The 16,597-nt window shown below is 34.5% G+C and overlaps 1 protein-coding gene across 2 annotated transcripts in view; it reads left to right on the top strand.

Annotated features, from left to right (window-relative positions):
• The window catches only part of RIT2 (Ras like without CAAX 2), a 238,403-nt gene that overhangs the window by 34,986 nt on the left and 186,820 nt on the right, over positions 1-16,597 (top strand). For both annotated transcript variants that reach the window (XR_008441241.1, XM_054003129.1), the window contains one exon: positions 16,102-16,158. Coding sequence is in view for 1 of the 2 variants with exons in the window: in XM_054003129.1 (XP_053859104.1) it covers positions 16,102-16,158 (57 nt within the window). In the remaining variant the exon portion in view is untranslated. The remainder of the gene's footprint in view (positions 1-16,101; positions 16,159-16,597) is intronic.

A 16,597-nucleotide genomic window follows, 5' to 3' on the forward strand; every position in this document is an offset into this window, starting at 1 on the left:
CACAGATGTCTATATGTAGGCCAAGACTAAAATTGCAGGGTCTCTCCCTAGTATAAGAATGAATTTCCATGTGACAATAAATATAAAACAAACCAAACAAACAAACAAACAAACAAAAACCAGAAAAAAGGGTCATAAAGAACTCATAAAGCCGAACTAACTCACCCATTGAAACATTTGCATTTGTACGCAATAGATTCATAATATTACACTACATCATGATGTCTTGGAAGTTTTGACTGTTTTATGCAAATAGACCTGAAAAATCGTCTGAGATTTCCCCCTTACTAAGCCAAAAGTCAGCTTCAAACTGCTGTCCTGTACATATTTGGACTGTACTTCATACATGGTTTTTTTAATTTTGCTGTTATTTATAGCTGGTAAATTAGACTCAAGCTGTAATTTAAAAGAACAGTTAGGATGGCAGCAGAGATAAACCCACCTAAAAATAAATAAATCCCCCACTGTAGTTTGGAATATCATTACTTCAGCATTTCAACGGCCTACAAGTCTTTATTAAAGAGTTTGGTCAGATCCTTCCCAGCTAGCCAAAACTCAGGACTTTTATCATCAAAGCCAAGGAGTCCAGAATCAGAACCTCCCTTTCAGAGAAATAACTTCAAAATTCCTAATGGTTATTGTTGACCCTGCTGTTTATTAAGGAAACGTGCCTTTGCTTGCCTGCCCCTAAATGATTTTCTATCTGACTAATAGCAGCTTCAGCTTTTTTAGGAAAAAAAAATACTGTGGGTGATAACAGGGAAGCGTGTAGGTCTATTAGAAAGGAAAATCCTGGAGGTAAAGGTGACAGCTTTACGGCACCAGTCCCTGTGTTATTTACAGTGACTCATTTTGTATCTAGTGTTTCATATTGGCGAAGCCAAGGGCTGGAGCTGTTTGTTATTTACGCCAACCCCATCAGGGGGATGGGAGTATCCAAGGGGGCAGAAAATAGGTCTGTTGATTAGAACAGTAAATTAGGGGAAGGCAGAAAGACAGAGGAGAATAACTGGATTCCACAGACATGCATAAACATTTCATGTGGTTTGCTGCTTGTTACTTGGCTTCCCTATAAACTGTGAGCCAGACATCTTTAACGTAATAATAAAGCTTCCCTCCTCATCCCACTCCCTGGGTTATTTATCTCTCTGGTTTGTCAGACCTTCTGTTTGTCTGACCTTTGCTATGGTTAAAAAACAAGGAGTTGTTTAATTCAGAGTGTTGAAACTGCCAAGGAGGCAAAACTATCCTCTGTACAGCTGCATAAGCACTTGTTTTTGACCTAGGTGAAAAGGAAACCCATATGTGGGAGGTAAATTTATCTTTTCCTTCTACCACACTGGATTTAGCTCTTCAAAAAATGCCCTGAGGGATCACTGGTCTCCATGCACCAGTTCAGAGATCATCACAGAGCAGTCTTCCTGAGCTGTAAGTTCTCAGGGGATTTTACAAAGGTCTGTTTTCTTTCATTATATATTTTATCAATATTGTTTCAACATCAATAAGAAAGTTTAAAAAATTAGAGTATCAACTCTGCCAACATATTAACCAATTACCAAGATGACATGCAGGACTTGTAGCATATTTAGTTTCTTCAGAAGTTTTGTTTCTCAAAATATTTATTTCTTTATTTCATATATAAATATTTTAAAAGTCACAAATGTATTGCACAGATTTCACTATTTATTCTTTAAATACATAGTTTTAATAACAGTTTCTCTAAATATCTGAATCTCTCCAGAACACTTTTTGGTTTGGTTTGGTTTGATTTTCAATATTGCACCTTTCTGCTATCTCAAAATTATACTAAAAGAATTCACTGAGGTTTGCTAAATTTTGCAAATTAGCAGATTATACCCAATTTTGGCAATTCACATGAGCATAATTTTGTCTTTAAACATACAAATAGCCTCATTGACTTTAAAGTAAAGTAATGCTCCAGTTTCAACTTCAAAAGCATATATGATTAGAGGTAGAAATGAACATGCCTTATGAAATTATACATTTTGATATACTGATGGTAACTATATTTTTTTTAATTCACTTCTCTTATTTGCTCTTTTTTGCATTATTTCTGCTTTCTTGACTTTTTGTGTCTGCTTTACAGACATAGTTGACAATTTTAAAAGCATTTAAAGATCTCACATACAGTTATTTTTCAGAAGTTATATCAGAGTAAGGAGAAAAAAAATGCCAAATGCTTTTGAAGAGGTAAATTTATCACACAGAAAATAAGGCAAATTCACATGAACAGCCAATGGTGCTGTGACCACTCTCCTTAGCTCCTACAGGGTGAGGCATCTAACAAATTACATCACTCTGAAGAGAAGCTGGAACGTGAAACCATTTTGTAGGTATCTTTTTTTTTTTCCCCAAAAAAAATACTCATGCATCTCTCTCTTTCTTTCTTTCTCTCTCTCACACCTGCTTTCTCTCTCTCTTTCTGTCTATTTTTCTATCTGTGTGTGTATATATATATATATATATATATATATATATATATATATATGTATCGATTCTGTCATTGTTAGAAAACTTCTGAGGAAGAATAAAATCTACTGAATGAAATAACATAGCTGAGAATAAAGGTCTCCCCAATACCACTGACAGCTCTTGCTCTGGTTTGATAATTAAGTGAAATCAGTCAATTTGCAAATGGCAGCAATAAATTGAACATGGCCCATATATTCTATGTTTGCTTGGGTTTCACCTATGCAGAGATTTGAAGATCCTGTATAATTGCAGTTCTTTTTTTATGTCTTGGCTAAAGGAGTTACATGAGCTCTAGATCTGAGAGTTTATAAAAGTTTCTTTCTTTGCAAGAAAAGATATTTTTCAATTAAAAATTAATCAGGAATTGATTAATTTATTTACTAAAAAAATCAAACAAAGTTGGGTTTGATATTGCTTCTTTCTTTTCCCTTTTAAAAAAAAATTATTATTTTGAGACATGAAATCATACTTGCATCAAGGGAAAGTTAAAGGTAATAAGTGTATGCATTTGCAAAATGTAAAGGCAAATAATTACAATGATATGTAGATAAAAGAGAAATTTCAGCCTAAATAAAAAGGTTTGCCACTGATCTCAGAGTCACAGTTTCACTCATTATGGTTTATTTTGAAGATATTTAAATACTCCTGCTGAAGGCCATTGTGGAAAGAGAATTGCACAGGTAAAAACTTACATGAAATGCCAGCTAATATCAATGGAGAAGCTCATAGTAATTTCTGTGTATCTTGCTTTATATCCTTCAAAACTTTTGTGCAACATTTATCTCTCAAAGGGAGAGCTTCCAAGCCCTATCATGTGTGTCACGTAAAACTGAAGTAAAATCTCTAGTGAAAGACATACTGCAGAAGAAAAAATATAGTTTCACTAGAAACTGGACAGAGATTATTCATTCTGTGCTTAGGTGAGTGCTGCAGAATATATATTCTCTGAATCAGAAACAGAGAGAAATACAAAAAGCAGATTGTTCAATGGATTTGATTTGGCACTAAAATGGTGTTCAGGTTATGGAATGCAGTGACCTCATAGTTAGATGTTAAAAACCAGGCTTAATATCCAGATCTTTTTTTGCTTACTTCCTTTTGATTGAATTACTTTATTTTCCAGTTATAAATCCGTGCCATTCAGCCAAAGACTTTGCTGACTAAAACACTGATGACGGATGAGTCATTCTGTCACATCTATATCACTGTACCTTTGAAAAAGACCTGATTCTCCCCTTTTCTGGTAACTGAGCTGAGTCATTTCTGAATCAGCATAGCACAATGTCCTCACACTGCTAGCATGCAGAGTACTACAATATCATCTTACTCACTGGGCCCCTAAAAAAGTCCTCCTAAGTGGTTATATATGTATATATATATATACACACTATAAGGAAACATTTCCAGTTGTTGTAACCTAAAGATATGTGGGTTTTTTGTGTTTGAGGTAGTCATAAATTTATCAGGGTGTTAAAAAAGTTCCTCTATGGTTTTCAGCTGCCAAATCATGATTTTTAGGGAGAGGAGTTATGATGCCTCAGCACCACCAAGACGAAATTTCAGTGTTATAATTACTGTAGAGACTGGGAAAACATAAACCCTAGTCCTGTGATGGAGCAGATGAAGTAAATCTCCCGACCCTGGGGGAAAATTATTTTTGTTAAGGAGATCTGATTATAGAACAAGTTTCCACAGTAATTAGAAAAATCCAGAAATGGCGACATATATCCTTCTTTTATGGTCTTTTATGAACAGGAAGTTAATCTTTAAGTATTGTTTTTCAAAGTTCAAAAAATGTTTTTTATTCATCCATCTCACCCCAATATATTGTGTTTAAAATTAAATCTCAGAAATCCTGAGTAGAATTTTGCCTCTAATGTAAATGTCATGACTTGCATAGGTACACCGTGTTTGTCTGGGGAGAGTGGGAAGGTTTGGAAGGTTGTTTCAGTTTGGCTTGGTCAGTCAACCGACTGTGTGGTTGGGATTTTTTTACCTGCTGCTGGTTTTTCATGGAAAGGTCTAGGGTCACCAAATAGGGCTTCTGTCAGCCATCAAGTGAAGGTGATATATAGCACCATAAACCCCTGAGACACCTTGTTCATGCAAGAATAAATGACACCAAGGGCAGAAATACACGAAAAGTGAGTTTAGCCCAGAAGAATGGAAGACTGAAACTCAGCGTATTCTGAGGCCTAAGTGTTCCTGGGTCACAAGTCATCTCCTTCCAGCTGTAAGAAAAAAAAAAAAAAACAACAACATTGTCAAGTCTTTCCATGTTGCTCATATTGAGAGCTTTAACATTTCTCATTCACACGGAGGATACAAGACTGAATAGGATAATGTAGGTTTTCTCTGTGAAATTACAATCAACCCTCAAACTTTTTGTATGTGTTTTGCAGCTTTCTGACCTTTTCAGTGGCACACTAATGCTGTAATAAATCACCTCTTTTAGTGCCTGAAGTGCTACCTTTCACCCTCAAACATGTCTGGCAACTGTGCCTGCCATCAATATATCACCATGTAATGTAGCATATACATGTGTCAAGCCATATGAATGTGTTTTTGGCAGATGTTAACTTCCAGCCAAGTTTGTACTAGAGAGCAGGAAGAGGATGAGAGGCCTCATTTCACCTTTTCATAGTTGTTCTTTGTAGTCTTTTGATCTCTGTCACTAACTTGAATGTCTCCTGCAAAATACTTGATCTCATGCCTCCTGCCTCCTTTCCTCCACATAATTTCATGTTGAAAGGATTGGTTAAGTTTGTTCTTTAAAATTTCATGGTTTTGCTAGCTTGATTTTAGGTGAACAGTTAAGAAATGCATTCACAGCCAAATTTTACACGGCAAGCCCATAAATCTCAGAGCTTCCTGTCCATGGTGTTGCCTTGGTTTTCTCGCAGGTTTGGAAACTGAAGCAGAAAAGATGCTGGTGATAATCAAAGGATAGAGAGCTGGTAGCAGTGTCAAAAGCTCAAAACACCTCTTCCCAGATTCACACAATCACATAAAACTTCCTCAGGAGTTTTTCAGTGATTACTATGTAAAATGAAACTAACAGAAAGCATAAGAGTCAGTATTCTCCTCTGGGATAGCTCATTATTTCCCATTGTTTTTTCTCCAAATTACCTGCTGTTTTCTGGATCTAGAAAGTCTCTTCTTCCTGATTACCTTCAGCCTCTAAAGTATTTAGATGTTAAGATATTATATTTCTTTCCATGCCCTTAAAATGTTAAAGCTACTGTTTAGAACTGTAGGATGTCTATTACAACAAGTATAAAATTCCAGGGCCATCTTGGATGGGATTTTCAGATACCTGATCTAGTGGGAGGTGACCCTGCCCATGGCAGGGAGTTGGTCTTTGAAGTCCTTTTAAGCCAAATTTTTATTCAGACTCTATTAATATTGTTACCTTCATGATTATTTTCCCTGCATGACCATATTCTAAGTTACAAAACAGAAGTTCTGCTCCATCCAGATCTCATTGTCCTCATTTCCAGGCTTTCTCAATGGTTTGATTTGTTTGTTGAGGAACAGTTCATAATTACCAGGCTTTTAGATTTGGATGTGTTGAGGTGTGGATGCAGGGGAAATAAACTGAGGAGCCTCACCTTTCCCTGATCTTACAGAAACATTTTCATTACAGTAGCAAAGACATTAAGAACTCGTGTTGGTGCAAGAGTTAATGTGGCAGGTTTGACTTGTGAAGTGACTTGTGAAGTGTTGCCTAATTAACTGAGCGAGAAAACATCTGAGATATGACAAGTAAAATATGTTGAGTGCAAAGTCACCTCAGGAGTGAGGAATACTTTTCCACTCATATAATGCAGATCATGTGGTATTTAGCTCCACCGAGATAAATAACACCACTAAGAGAAATGTAAATTGAAATATATGAGTAGGAAATAAATTATAGAGGACAACATTCTGGGAATAATCAAGAGTTTTTGAGGAACTGAAATATTTGTTGAGATTTTAACAATATTCTGGAGTCAGTTTTCTGATTTAAGATGTATCTTCAGAAATGCTTTCTTCTTTGTTAGTCTACTTCCTTTAAATATTATTTGACCACTATGGTTATTAACAGAAAAAAATGTGTCAGATATTGAAGAATGAGAAAATTTCTGATAAAAATGCAATATTTTAGATTTTATTTGCATTTTCATTGAATAGGAAAGCCAGCATATTAAGCTACCTTAATAAATAGAAATGAAAAAATAATTATGAAAGTGATAAATAATTATCTATAAATCATGTTAATTTATAGTATAAGGGTAAATATATGTAATTTATCATAAAATATATAACAGTAGTATTAGTAAATCAGTTTCATACTTACAAAAATGTTGATGTCATCAATTCAAACCAGTAAATTTTCCTTTATTTAGTACAGTTTCCTATCTCAAATTTCATCTAAACCAATTTTCTCACAGTGAAGTATTTCAATTTCAGTGGAAGTTATATCAGCAGCAGGAAACAAGATCATAACTTTAATCATCAACAACACTCATCACTCTCTACAGCTGCCTTGAGTGGAGGTTGGAACCAGGTGGAGGTCAATATCTTCTCCCAGGTAACAAGAAGAAATGGACTGAAATTGTGCCAGAGAAGGCTTAGATGGAATATTAGGGAAAAATTTCTTTACTAAAATATTTGTAAAGCATTTGCATGGGCTGCCCATGCAGTGTTGGAGTCCTCATCCCTGAAGGACTTAAAAGCCATAAGGATGTGGCACTTGGGGACAAGGGTTAGTGGTGCCTGGGCAGTGCTGGGTGAATGGTTGGGCTTGGAGGTCCTTTCCAACCTAAAGAATGCCCTGGTTCTATAAACTTTCAAAAAGACATCTGAGCGTTTGAGAGAGAGGCACAAAAGGTTATAGTTCAGATCACCATGGGCAGATAAGAACCTAAATCCTGTTTAGTCAAAGGGAATTAGCTGCCAACAATATCTGTGAATCTGGATGTTATCCTCAATTCACTATAACTGATACATTGAGAAAACCTGGCACTGGAAAGGAAAGAATGAATAAAAACCTCATCTCCGCTTCAACCCTGAATAAGATTTCTGTGAGGATTTAAATGGAAGAGTGTGTCTTCCTCTTTGATGTGTCATCAATTTTCCAGACCATAGGTTTGATGTTCAGAAAAGTTGGTACCACATTACAGAACAGCAGCTACTCTCTCCCACTCACAAGAAAATACAGCTGCTGTCACTGCCAATTCCTCACTGCTTGATGTATGGGGTGTAATTTCACATGGAAGGTAGCACAGGAGCTAACCACTAGTTTATGTTAGGAAACCTGCAAACAACCTCAATTTGCCACTACCTGAAACAGCAGCAAACCAAGCCTGAGAATCTCAAGTTATCATTACAGGGAAACATGTCAGCAGTTAAAAAAAGAATGAAAGAGAAATAAATGTGGTTGCTGAGAAGTTTGTTTGTTTTTTTTTTTTGGTTTTTTTTTTTTTTTTGGTTTTTTTTTTTTTTTTTTTTGTTTTGTTTTGTTTTGTTTTGTTTTTCCATTGAATGAAATGACTTTATCCTTTTTTTGAAAGTGATTTTTTCAGTGAAACCAGCTACTTGAGGCTGGTAGCAGCAAGCCAGAGCCCCCTTGTACGAAGAATGACCCTATATTTCTCTTGTTTGCTATATTCCCATTTTAAAAATGAGATTTATCCATTGACTTTAATTGAAATGTGTCTATCTGCAATGGTTCAAGATCAGTTCTATTCTTCTCTGAAATAATATGTGAAAATTGAGTCTTTCTAGCTTTATTTAATGTATTCTGCTTTAAAAATCACATTATCCTGGAACCTGCTTTAAAACCTATTTAAGTCATTATATTTTGGATTGCTCACTAATGGAAGGCTTAAGTTGCCATTGGATTTGCTAACTGAAGAACAGTAGAAAACACATTAAGTTTTCTTTCTGATTTTAACTTGATGGAAGAAACACAGTGGGAAAATGCACTAATGGTAGCATTTACCAGCAGTAATTTCTGTTTATTAAGGCATCTTGTCAAGTCACATAAGCTAAGCAGGGTAAGGAATGTTCAGTATTTTTGTGGGAGAATTTCTGGGAAGGGATCAGGGATACACTATGGAGGAAATGGTTTGTAAGTGGTAGCAATCTACCTTATCATTACCATTAATTTGTATCACATTATGATGATGTCTCTTATGTGGGCAATAAATGCAACTCTCACCTACTTCCTTGTTTCCTAACCACTAAATGGAATTTTCAACAGAAATTTTACAATGCAGTGTGTTCTGCCTCCTGACCTGGAACTGAGTCTGGGTGTAGGTATTAATGGTAGTTAAAAGTCTTCAGTGCAGCCATTTTTCACTAGATTGTGCTGATTCAGAAGACATGGAACTTTTCTGCCATGAAAGCACTTTTCCTGGATGGTGCTTTCCTACAAGTTTCTCATGTCTAGGATGAATTTTTTTTGCACATTTTCTGAAGTTCATCCTTCAGTCCATGCTGGAAAACTGTAACCACTTCCTAGTATTTGTCATTTTTTGAATAATGACGCCTTAAAGGAAAGTAATGAAAATTCATGTCTCTACATCTAATAACTATAGACCAGGGTGAGAAAGACCAGGGTGAGAAAGACCAGGGTGAGAACTGCTCTCTGTTTTTTTTTATGTATTCATTCAAGATCATCCAAAACAAAATATACTTTTCTACCATTTTTTTCCACTCACCTTCCTTCCTAATTCTTTATTTTTACTCTTAGGGAACACATTGTCTCAACATACATTTCTGCATTGAGTCCTTTATTTAATTCTGATGCAAGAGGAGTAATTAAAAACTGACTATTTTCCAAAGAAAGCATCTGTTACCACTAGCTCACCTCAACATATTTTGATTACAGTCTACTCTTATTTTACAGTGGTAAGGGTTACAGTGGATAAGAAAGAGTTCCCTGTTTCTGCTCCAGCTGCCTTAGTAACTTGATTTTCTGTTTAAAATTTGCATGGAGCTTTGTGCATTTAATTTTCATTGTAATAATATTAATTAAATTTAAAAGACTTTTGATTTTAAGACTATTCCTTTCTGATGCCTGATATTCTTTTCAGTGAACTTCAGCTTCTATAGATGAAAAAAACACCCACCAATTTATCAAAAAAAAAAAAAAAAAAAAAAAAAAAAAAAAAAAAAAAAAAAAAATCCAATGCTGTAGCAGCATCCCAGCCTATTCAGGAGATTGTGTTACAAAAAGATTCTGTACTTTTCTAGTACACCAGAATGTGCTTAACACAGAAATAAAATTCCACTTACCTTCATTTCAGAGCTAATCCTCAATAAATAATACATTGTAACACCTAAAAAATTAATAATTGCAGCTCACAGATTTTGCAGCATTCACTCCTGAAACAAGTGGCAAAGCTTTTGGCCAAATCCTTAAAGGGTATGACAACATAAAAATGGCTGTATTGGGCTGCAACAAAGGTGTCTTGAGACTGATCTCCTGTCAGTGCATCTAGTCTGTAGTGGTGTTTGGGGAAGAACAGAGTAAAAGACATTAAAACTTCTGCTTAGAAATCCTCACATCCTCTGGCACTATGAAGATCTCACCCCTTTTTTGTGGGGTGAGATCTTTGAGTTTACTGCAACTCAAAGTTTTTGATTTAAGTATACACTTTACCATTTACCATGTCATGGGGCAATCATACAAATATCTATAATCAATCTTAAAAATATAAAATATATAAAATATATAAATAAATATTTAAATATAAAAAGATAAAATAAATGCAAATAAAATCAAAAGAAATATCTTATGTACTCCAATCACATAGTCCTTTGGAAAACTGTCATCTAGCTGATGGAGACAAGTGTTCTTAGGAAATTATAGGAAAACAAACTCAGAAATGCAACATATTTTGTTCAAAACCATAAAGGCTGCAGATGGGCTGACTGTGACTTCATTAATTGTATATGAAACTCCCTCAGCTTCTTCCTCTAACCCTCCCACCCCAAGAAGATCATAAATCTAGGGCTATTAATTACTATTATTACTATTATTATTATTATTACTATTATTATTATTATTATTATTATTATTATTATTATTATTATTATGTTTTATGTTTTATGTTTTATGTTTTATGTTTTATGTTTTATGTTTTATGTTTTATGTTTTATGAAACAATGCTTTCCATATGAAAGCTTCTTCCTGGAAAGCAAAAATTTTCATAAAAGTTTCATAAAGTTTTTGAGATCTAAAGCATGTAATATTTTAGGAAACCAAAACTTCATTCTTTATTTCTGGAACTGATATTAGTTGTGTATCTGATTATAGATGCTATTCTTATTAAAATGTTATTCATTAAACTAACATTTTCCCTACTTGAAACTGATAATAGAGAGGGGAAATCTCTAAAAGAACCTAATAGTTCACTGATTCAATACTTTTACTTAAAAAACTCGTTAATATCAAAGAGGTTTTTTTCCATTTTCCATATCTGAATCTTGTTTCAGAAGATGCCTCATATGATGTCTAAAAATATTTTCTAGCCCATAACCTAAATTAGTTCATAGCTCATATTTCTCATTTGTTTCATAGCAAAGTTTTTGTTTCATTTTAATACTTTTTGCTTTTCTCATTCTTTCTGACCTTGAGTCACAAAACTTGCAGAAACTGTACACAGATGAAATCTTTCTCAGATTGCATTTAGAGAATATTGAATTTTTTTTTTTTCTCCTCCTAATGTACTTCATAATTATTGGTGTCTCTAACAACTCAAAGATACTGTGAGTGTTAATGCAATTCATAGAACTCATTAGATTCTTTATATTTATTTCTTCTCTTTCCATGACAATGTCTCTTCCTTTGTTTTTAGACTGTACTTTGCCACCTTCTCTATTCTAAAAATAGCTATATGCTTTCTTCTTTTTTTCATGAACATCATGAAGTAATGCTCAAATCCACTCACTTTACCATATTATATTTTTTTAATATCCATCTTCTATATGGGTCTCATTGAAACCTCAATATTTATAAAAAAACCACAAGTTAAAGATCCACTGGAAGGATGGATCTAAATTAAAATGATGTGAATCAACCCTATGGAATCGCTGGTCTCTGAGATGCAAATATTGTGATAATTTTGTTAGAGTGCTTAAAGTGTAGGATTTTGTAATGAGGGTAAAGATTCTGTTTGAAACAGATTTATTATACCATCACACCATCACCCAGGAGAGAGTCAATATGTGGAAGCTCTTGGGTGACTAAAGAGGGACAGGAAGAATGAGATATTCACATCAGGGATACTATTAGCATAACAAATATTGTGTAAGCTTGCAACGTACTCTCCAACCTTGAAAAACAGATGTAGGACTGGTTTCAAAGTTTGTGGTATAAATGAAATTTAGAACAAATTATGAGAAGAGTGGGATTCTATTCTATCTGCTTTCACAGCTGTAGGAGTATCAAAACATTTTTCCTATTGACTTGTGAGCCCACTCACATATATATGCTTTTAAGATTAATACTTTCTTTAGATGAATTTTATTACTGCTGTACTGGTTGAAAGGATGTTTCAGAATAAATATGTGACCTCAGCCTTTTTCTAAGCACAGCCATTTTCTACTCAGTGGACAATAAAATAGTTTTAAGGGGGATTTAGAATTATATTGAAAATAGAAGACAGAACAAAGTTTATTATTTCAAGAAAACATATATATTTCTATGCCAGCATAAGTATAATGTACAGCCTTTTAGATAGTTAATAAACATTGTATGAGCATGTTTGGGAAAAAAAAATCTGAAGGATTTGATCTGAAGGATCTGAACCCCTTTCTTGTTTTAAAAAGACAAGAAAACTTTAAAGTTGCATAGTTACTGATGCATGTCAGGCTTACATTTGCTCAGCTGGGGCAACCTGCATTTGCTTAGCCACAGATGGATATAAAGAAGATGCTATTCATCTGAAACAATGATCCTTTTACTTATCATAGCTTCTGTGTGATGTACATGTCCCATTTAAATGAAATGTCATAAAATATTCATTAAAAATTTTCAGACAACTTGCAATTCAAAATGTTTCACAATATCTGCTATGGATTAAAAGGGTTTTGCTTGGCTTGATTTGTTTTTTTAACCATTTCTTAACTGAAATTGTTTTTACATGTGTACATATTTAAGAATCAGTCTTACGAATTTATTCTATTTTCAAATCCTGCTTTAAAGCCACATTTCTTGCTTTGTGTGTGGCATAAATCAGCCAAGTGTCCCTAATTTATAGACCTGTAAAAATTTGGTGTAGTATAATTTGGATTTCCAAAGGGAAAAATTCACACAACGTTCAATGACAGCTTGAATTTGTTAGGTGTGAGTGTTAATTTATATGGAAAAAAAAAAAAAGGTAATGGATGAGGAAAACCATGGAACCAAGGAGAATATTTTCAACACACAGCATGAAATACCAATACCATTTTTCTGTTAGCTTTCAAAATTAATTCACTTTGGAAAATGACTTTGGAGCTGATGTTAGTAGCAATGAAGAAGCCAGCATATTCCAGATGAGGCAGGTGTCCTGCTGAGGAGCCCAGATAGGGCAGGTCTAATTCCCAAGGCTCCAGCTGAGCTTCATGGCTTCATGCCAGTGGTGATTGAAGGTCCTTTTCCTCTGGAAAGCACTCCCATCAATCTTCAGCCATCATTCAGAACTAATTTTTGCATGTCCAGCAGCCAAGTCTCTGGAATGCCTGGTAAAACTGGACAAAGCTGTTGTTACATATCAGATGTTTGGAGGCTTCTTTGTCTTTCATCCTCCTGGTATAAGGAACTTATTTTTTTGTGACGACAAATCAGTTATTCCTTTCCCATAGACAAAGTGACCATCTATGCCTGCTCTGAAAATACCTTCTGAAGTTTGGTATAGCAGCAAATGCAAATTTTTATCTTAAGGAACACACAGAGGAAGATGGGTTGCAATTCCCACTACCTATACATCAATTCCTTATCTTGCATTGTACTTCAGTGATTAAAAATATCAGTGTACCTCAATTGCTTCTGTACCTTCTACCTGGGAGAGAGTGCTAAATCCCTGGGTGAGAGGTGACAAAGACTAAAGAGGCCAAAGAAGTTCCTTCCTCAGGTGATTAGGAGGTATCTGTGACAAAGGGCTGTCAGGGAAGAAACTGTGGGACAAAATGAATAAAGAAGGCAGATTTTATTCATCATTTTTCCAAGGAGATGAATGTAAGGTGTTCTCATTTCATTACTTTGAGTGCTTCTTTTGACACATTTCTCAAATTCTGTACCTCTCCAGATTCATTTTATATACAATCATAGAAACATAGAACCATTCAGATTGGAAAAGATCTCTGAGATCCTCAAGTCCAGACATTAACCCAGCACTGTAAAGGTCTCTACTAAATCATGTCCTCACGTTCACATTCCTTTGGAACTCTTCCATTTTTTCATGCCACAATAGAAAATTTGATATTTAATACAACATGTTTCTTTCAGTCATGATTATTTCAGCCCTCTTGAATCCTGTGAATTTGATGAGGATATAAATGATGTATTGACTCATGGCTGTCTCAGGCGAGAGGAAAAACATTTACCATGAGTTCTGCCTGTCCTCTGAGAATTTTTGTTGCAATTATAACTGCAAATTTTGTGACGCAGGCGTAGCTCCAGAAGGAAACAGAATGAGATCAGCTGCAGAATAGTTTGGGGTGTTTTTTAAAGAAAAAAAAAAAAAAAAGCTTGGCAAGAAAAAGTAGCAGGTAGAGAAGCAAATTGAATTAATTTGTGGTACAGGGCCTCGGAAAGCTGGAAATGTGTAGGCATAAACCATATGAACACCATCTCTGCTAGCTGTCTCAGCTCCTAGGAGCAAACTAGGCAGATAACATCAGGCATGAATTTGTTCTTCATAAACCACTAACAGCAATCAGAATGGAGGTGGCTAAAAATCTGTCACAATTAAAACAAAACAAAACAAAACAAAACAAAACAAAAAAAAAAACAACAAAAAAAAAAAACAAACAAAAAACAAAACAAAACAAAACAAAACAAAACAAAAAAAAAAACCCAAAAAAACCAAACAGGTGAATCTCCTGGAAGCAAAAGTGTCAAACATGTATAGTGCTTAAAATAATGCATCTGAAAACAGATAATACAGAAGACATGAGTGTGGCTGTACATAGATTTATTGCTCCATAATATATATGGACTGAATGAGCTTTTTCTTACACAGTTACCCTCTCTGGGTATCTATGAATTTATAATGCTGCTTCTTAGCATTTATATTTGTCTACACTAAAGATGCAATAATTTATTAACATGCTAATAAATGTTTAATACTTCTTCTCTTTATAATTTTAAAAAACTGTTTCCCTACCCTCTGTTTCTTGAAAATATGAGAAAGACAAGCATGAAAATAAAACAATGCTGTTTGGAAAGTCAATGTATTTATATACAGACTTTTACAAGGGCTCACATCTTGCTCATAACCTCTGTCGTGCATGCTGTTGAAAGTAGCTGAGATGTTCAAGACATGAGGCAAAATCTCATGTTGGATTTCATGTGTTGTTACTGATATTTATGTTTCAAGTGGGCTACTTTTTTAAACAACTATCTATATAGTAGGTGTAGGTGGATTTTAATGCCAGAAAAAAAAAAATGGAAAGAAAATGGTTTAAAAATCAAGCAGTATTTTAAAAATTCTGTTTGACCCTATTTTTTCCCTTCTATTTAATTAGAATTCATATATTTAACTTTTGAAAGGCTTTTATTTACAACTGTCATTTTTTGGGAGATACATTTTTTTTTAAATTATTTGAAATTCAAACTTATGAGGAAAAAACAACAAAGCAAATGTAACTTCCCAAGTTCTTCTAAATGCTGATGGTGTTACTGTAGTCACTGAATACTCAAGTTTACTTTCATGGTTTTTCAAGGCCAATGAACTTCAGATGTCACGCTGGGCAGGATATGAAAGTTTATGTCTTCCTACATAAATTGGAATTCTACTTCCAGCTTGCCACCTGTTCCAAATGTCAGAATGCAGTTTTCCTGAAGTCTCATGTAACTTCCCTAAAATTTCTGAAAGCAGTTAGTAGTCAGTCATAAAACAGTGTCTTCAGAAGAAAGGTTCTCTGGGTGGTTAAGAGAAGCCTTCATCTGTTGCATCAGGTTTGATGAATTAGGTATCACTAAATACACCAGAAATCAAATTAGGCACTCCAGTTAGTAGCACGTTGTAGCACTGTGAAAACCTTTATGAATCAGCCTTGTAAGACACATTTTATGTTTTTGCCATGGCAATTTTCATCTGTATGCAGTATCAGATTAACAGTATTTACCAAGTGTTAAAAGCATGTAAGATCTTAACACAGGAGTGGTACAATGAAGTTTGGAAATTAAGACAATTAAAGAGATTTAATTCATATTTTTCTTCATTTATCAGTTCTGAGTTATCAATGCAGAGCCAATACATCGTTGCAGAAGTAGACATAGAACAAAATAGCGCTCACAGTCTGAGCTGATACTTGCATGAGTGAGTTATCCATGTGTTCTTCTGGCTGTTTCTATTTAATGGTGGTGATATAATTATTTTTTCTTCCCTCTCTCTTTTTCCTCTGCAGCAATGACAATGCAGTTCATTAGCCATCGGTTCCCTGACTACCATGACCCAACCATAGGTGAGTACAGGCTTTTCTCCCCTTCATCCCTTTCAGTTTCTCTGCCTGTGTGAGACTGTAAAACAGTGAGAAGCTGCCTCTAAAAGGACCTTAGATAGAAGCAAGATTTGCAAACTCTGGATTTCAGCTTAATTTTGTGATGGCAATTGAGTTGTGTCATGGTCTTACCATAGATATTTCTTCCTGTTGTTCTTTATACAAAATCTCTTTCAAAAACACAGTTCTGCATTCATGCATTGTAACTATTAATGTAATGCATTTATAGTGACAGATTATGAAACAAAATTAAAGAATTTTAAACTCAACTCCAGTCTGGAGTGGGGTTTGTTTGTCTGGTTTTTTAAAGTTCTATTATTTTAGTGCTATTTCCCAGTATTAAAGTCTTAGCTGACCTTCTCTAGGAACATCAAATGGCTGCTTAATTTAACAGAGTTGTGCT

Source organism: Vidua macroura, chromosome Z (assembly GCF_024509145.1).
Source record: "Vidua macroura isolate BioBank_ID:100142 chromosome Z, ASM2450914v1, whole genome shotgun sequence".
Classification (NCBI taxonomy): domain Eukaryota; kingdom Metazoa; phylum Chordata; class Aves; order Passeriformes; family Viduidae; genus Vidua; species Vidua macroura.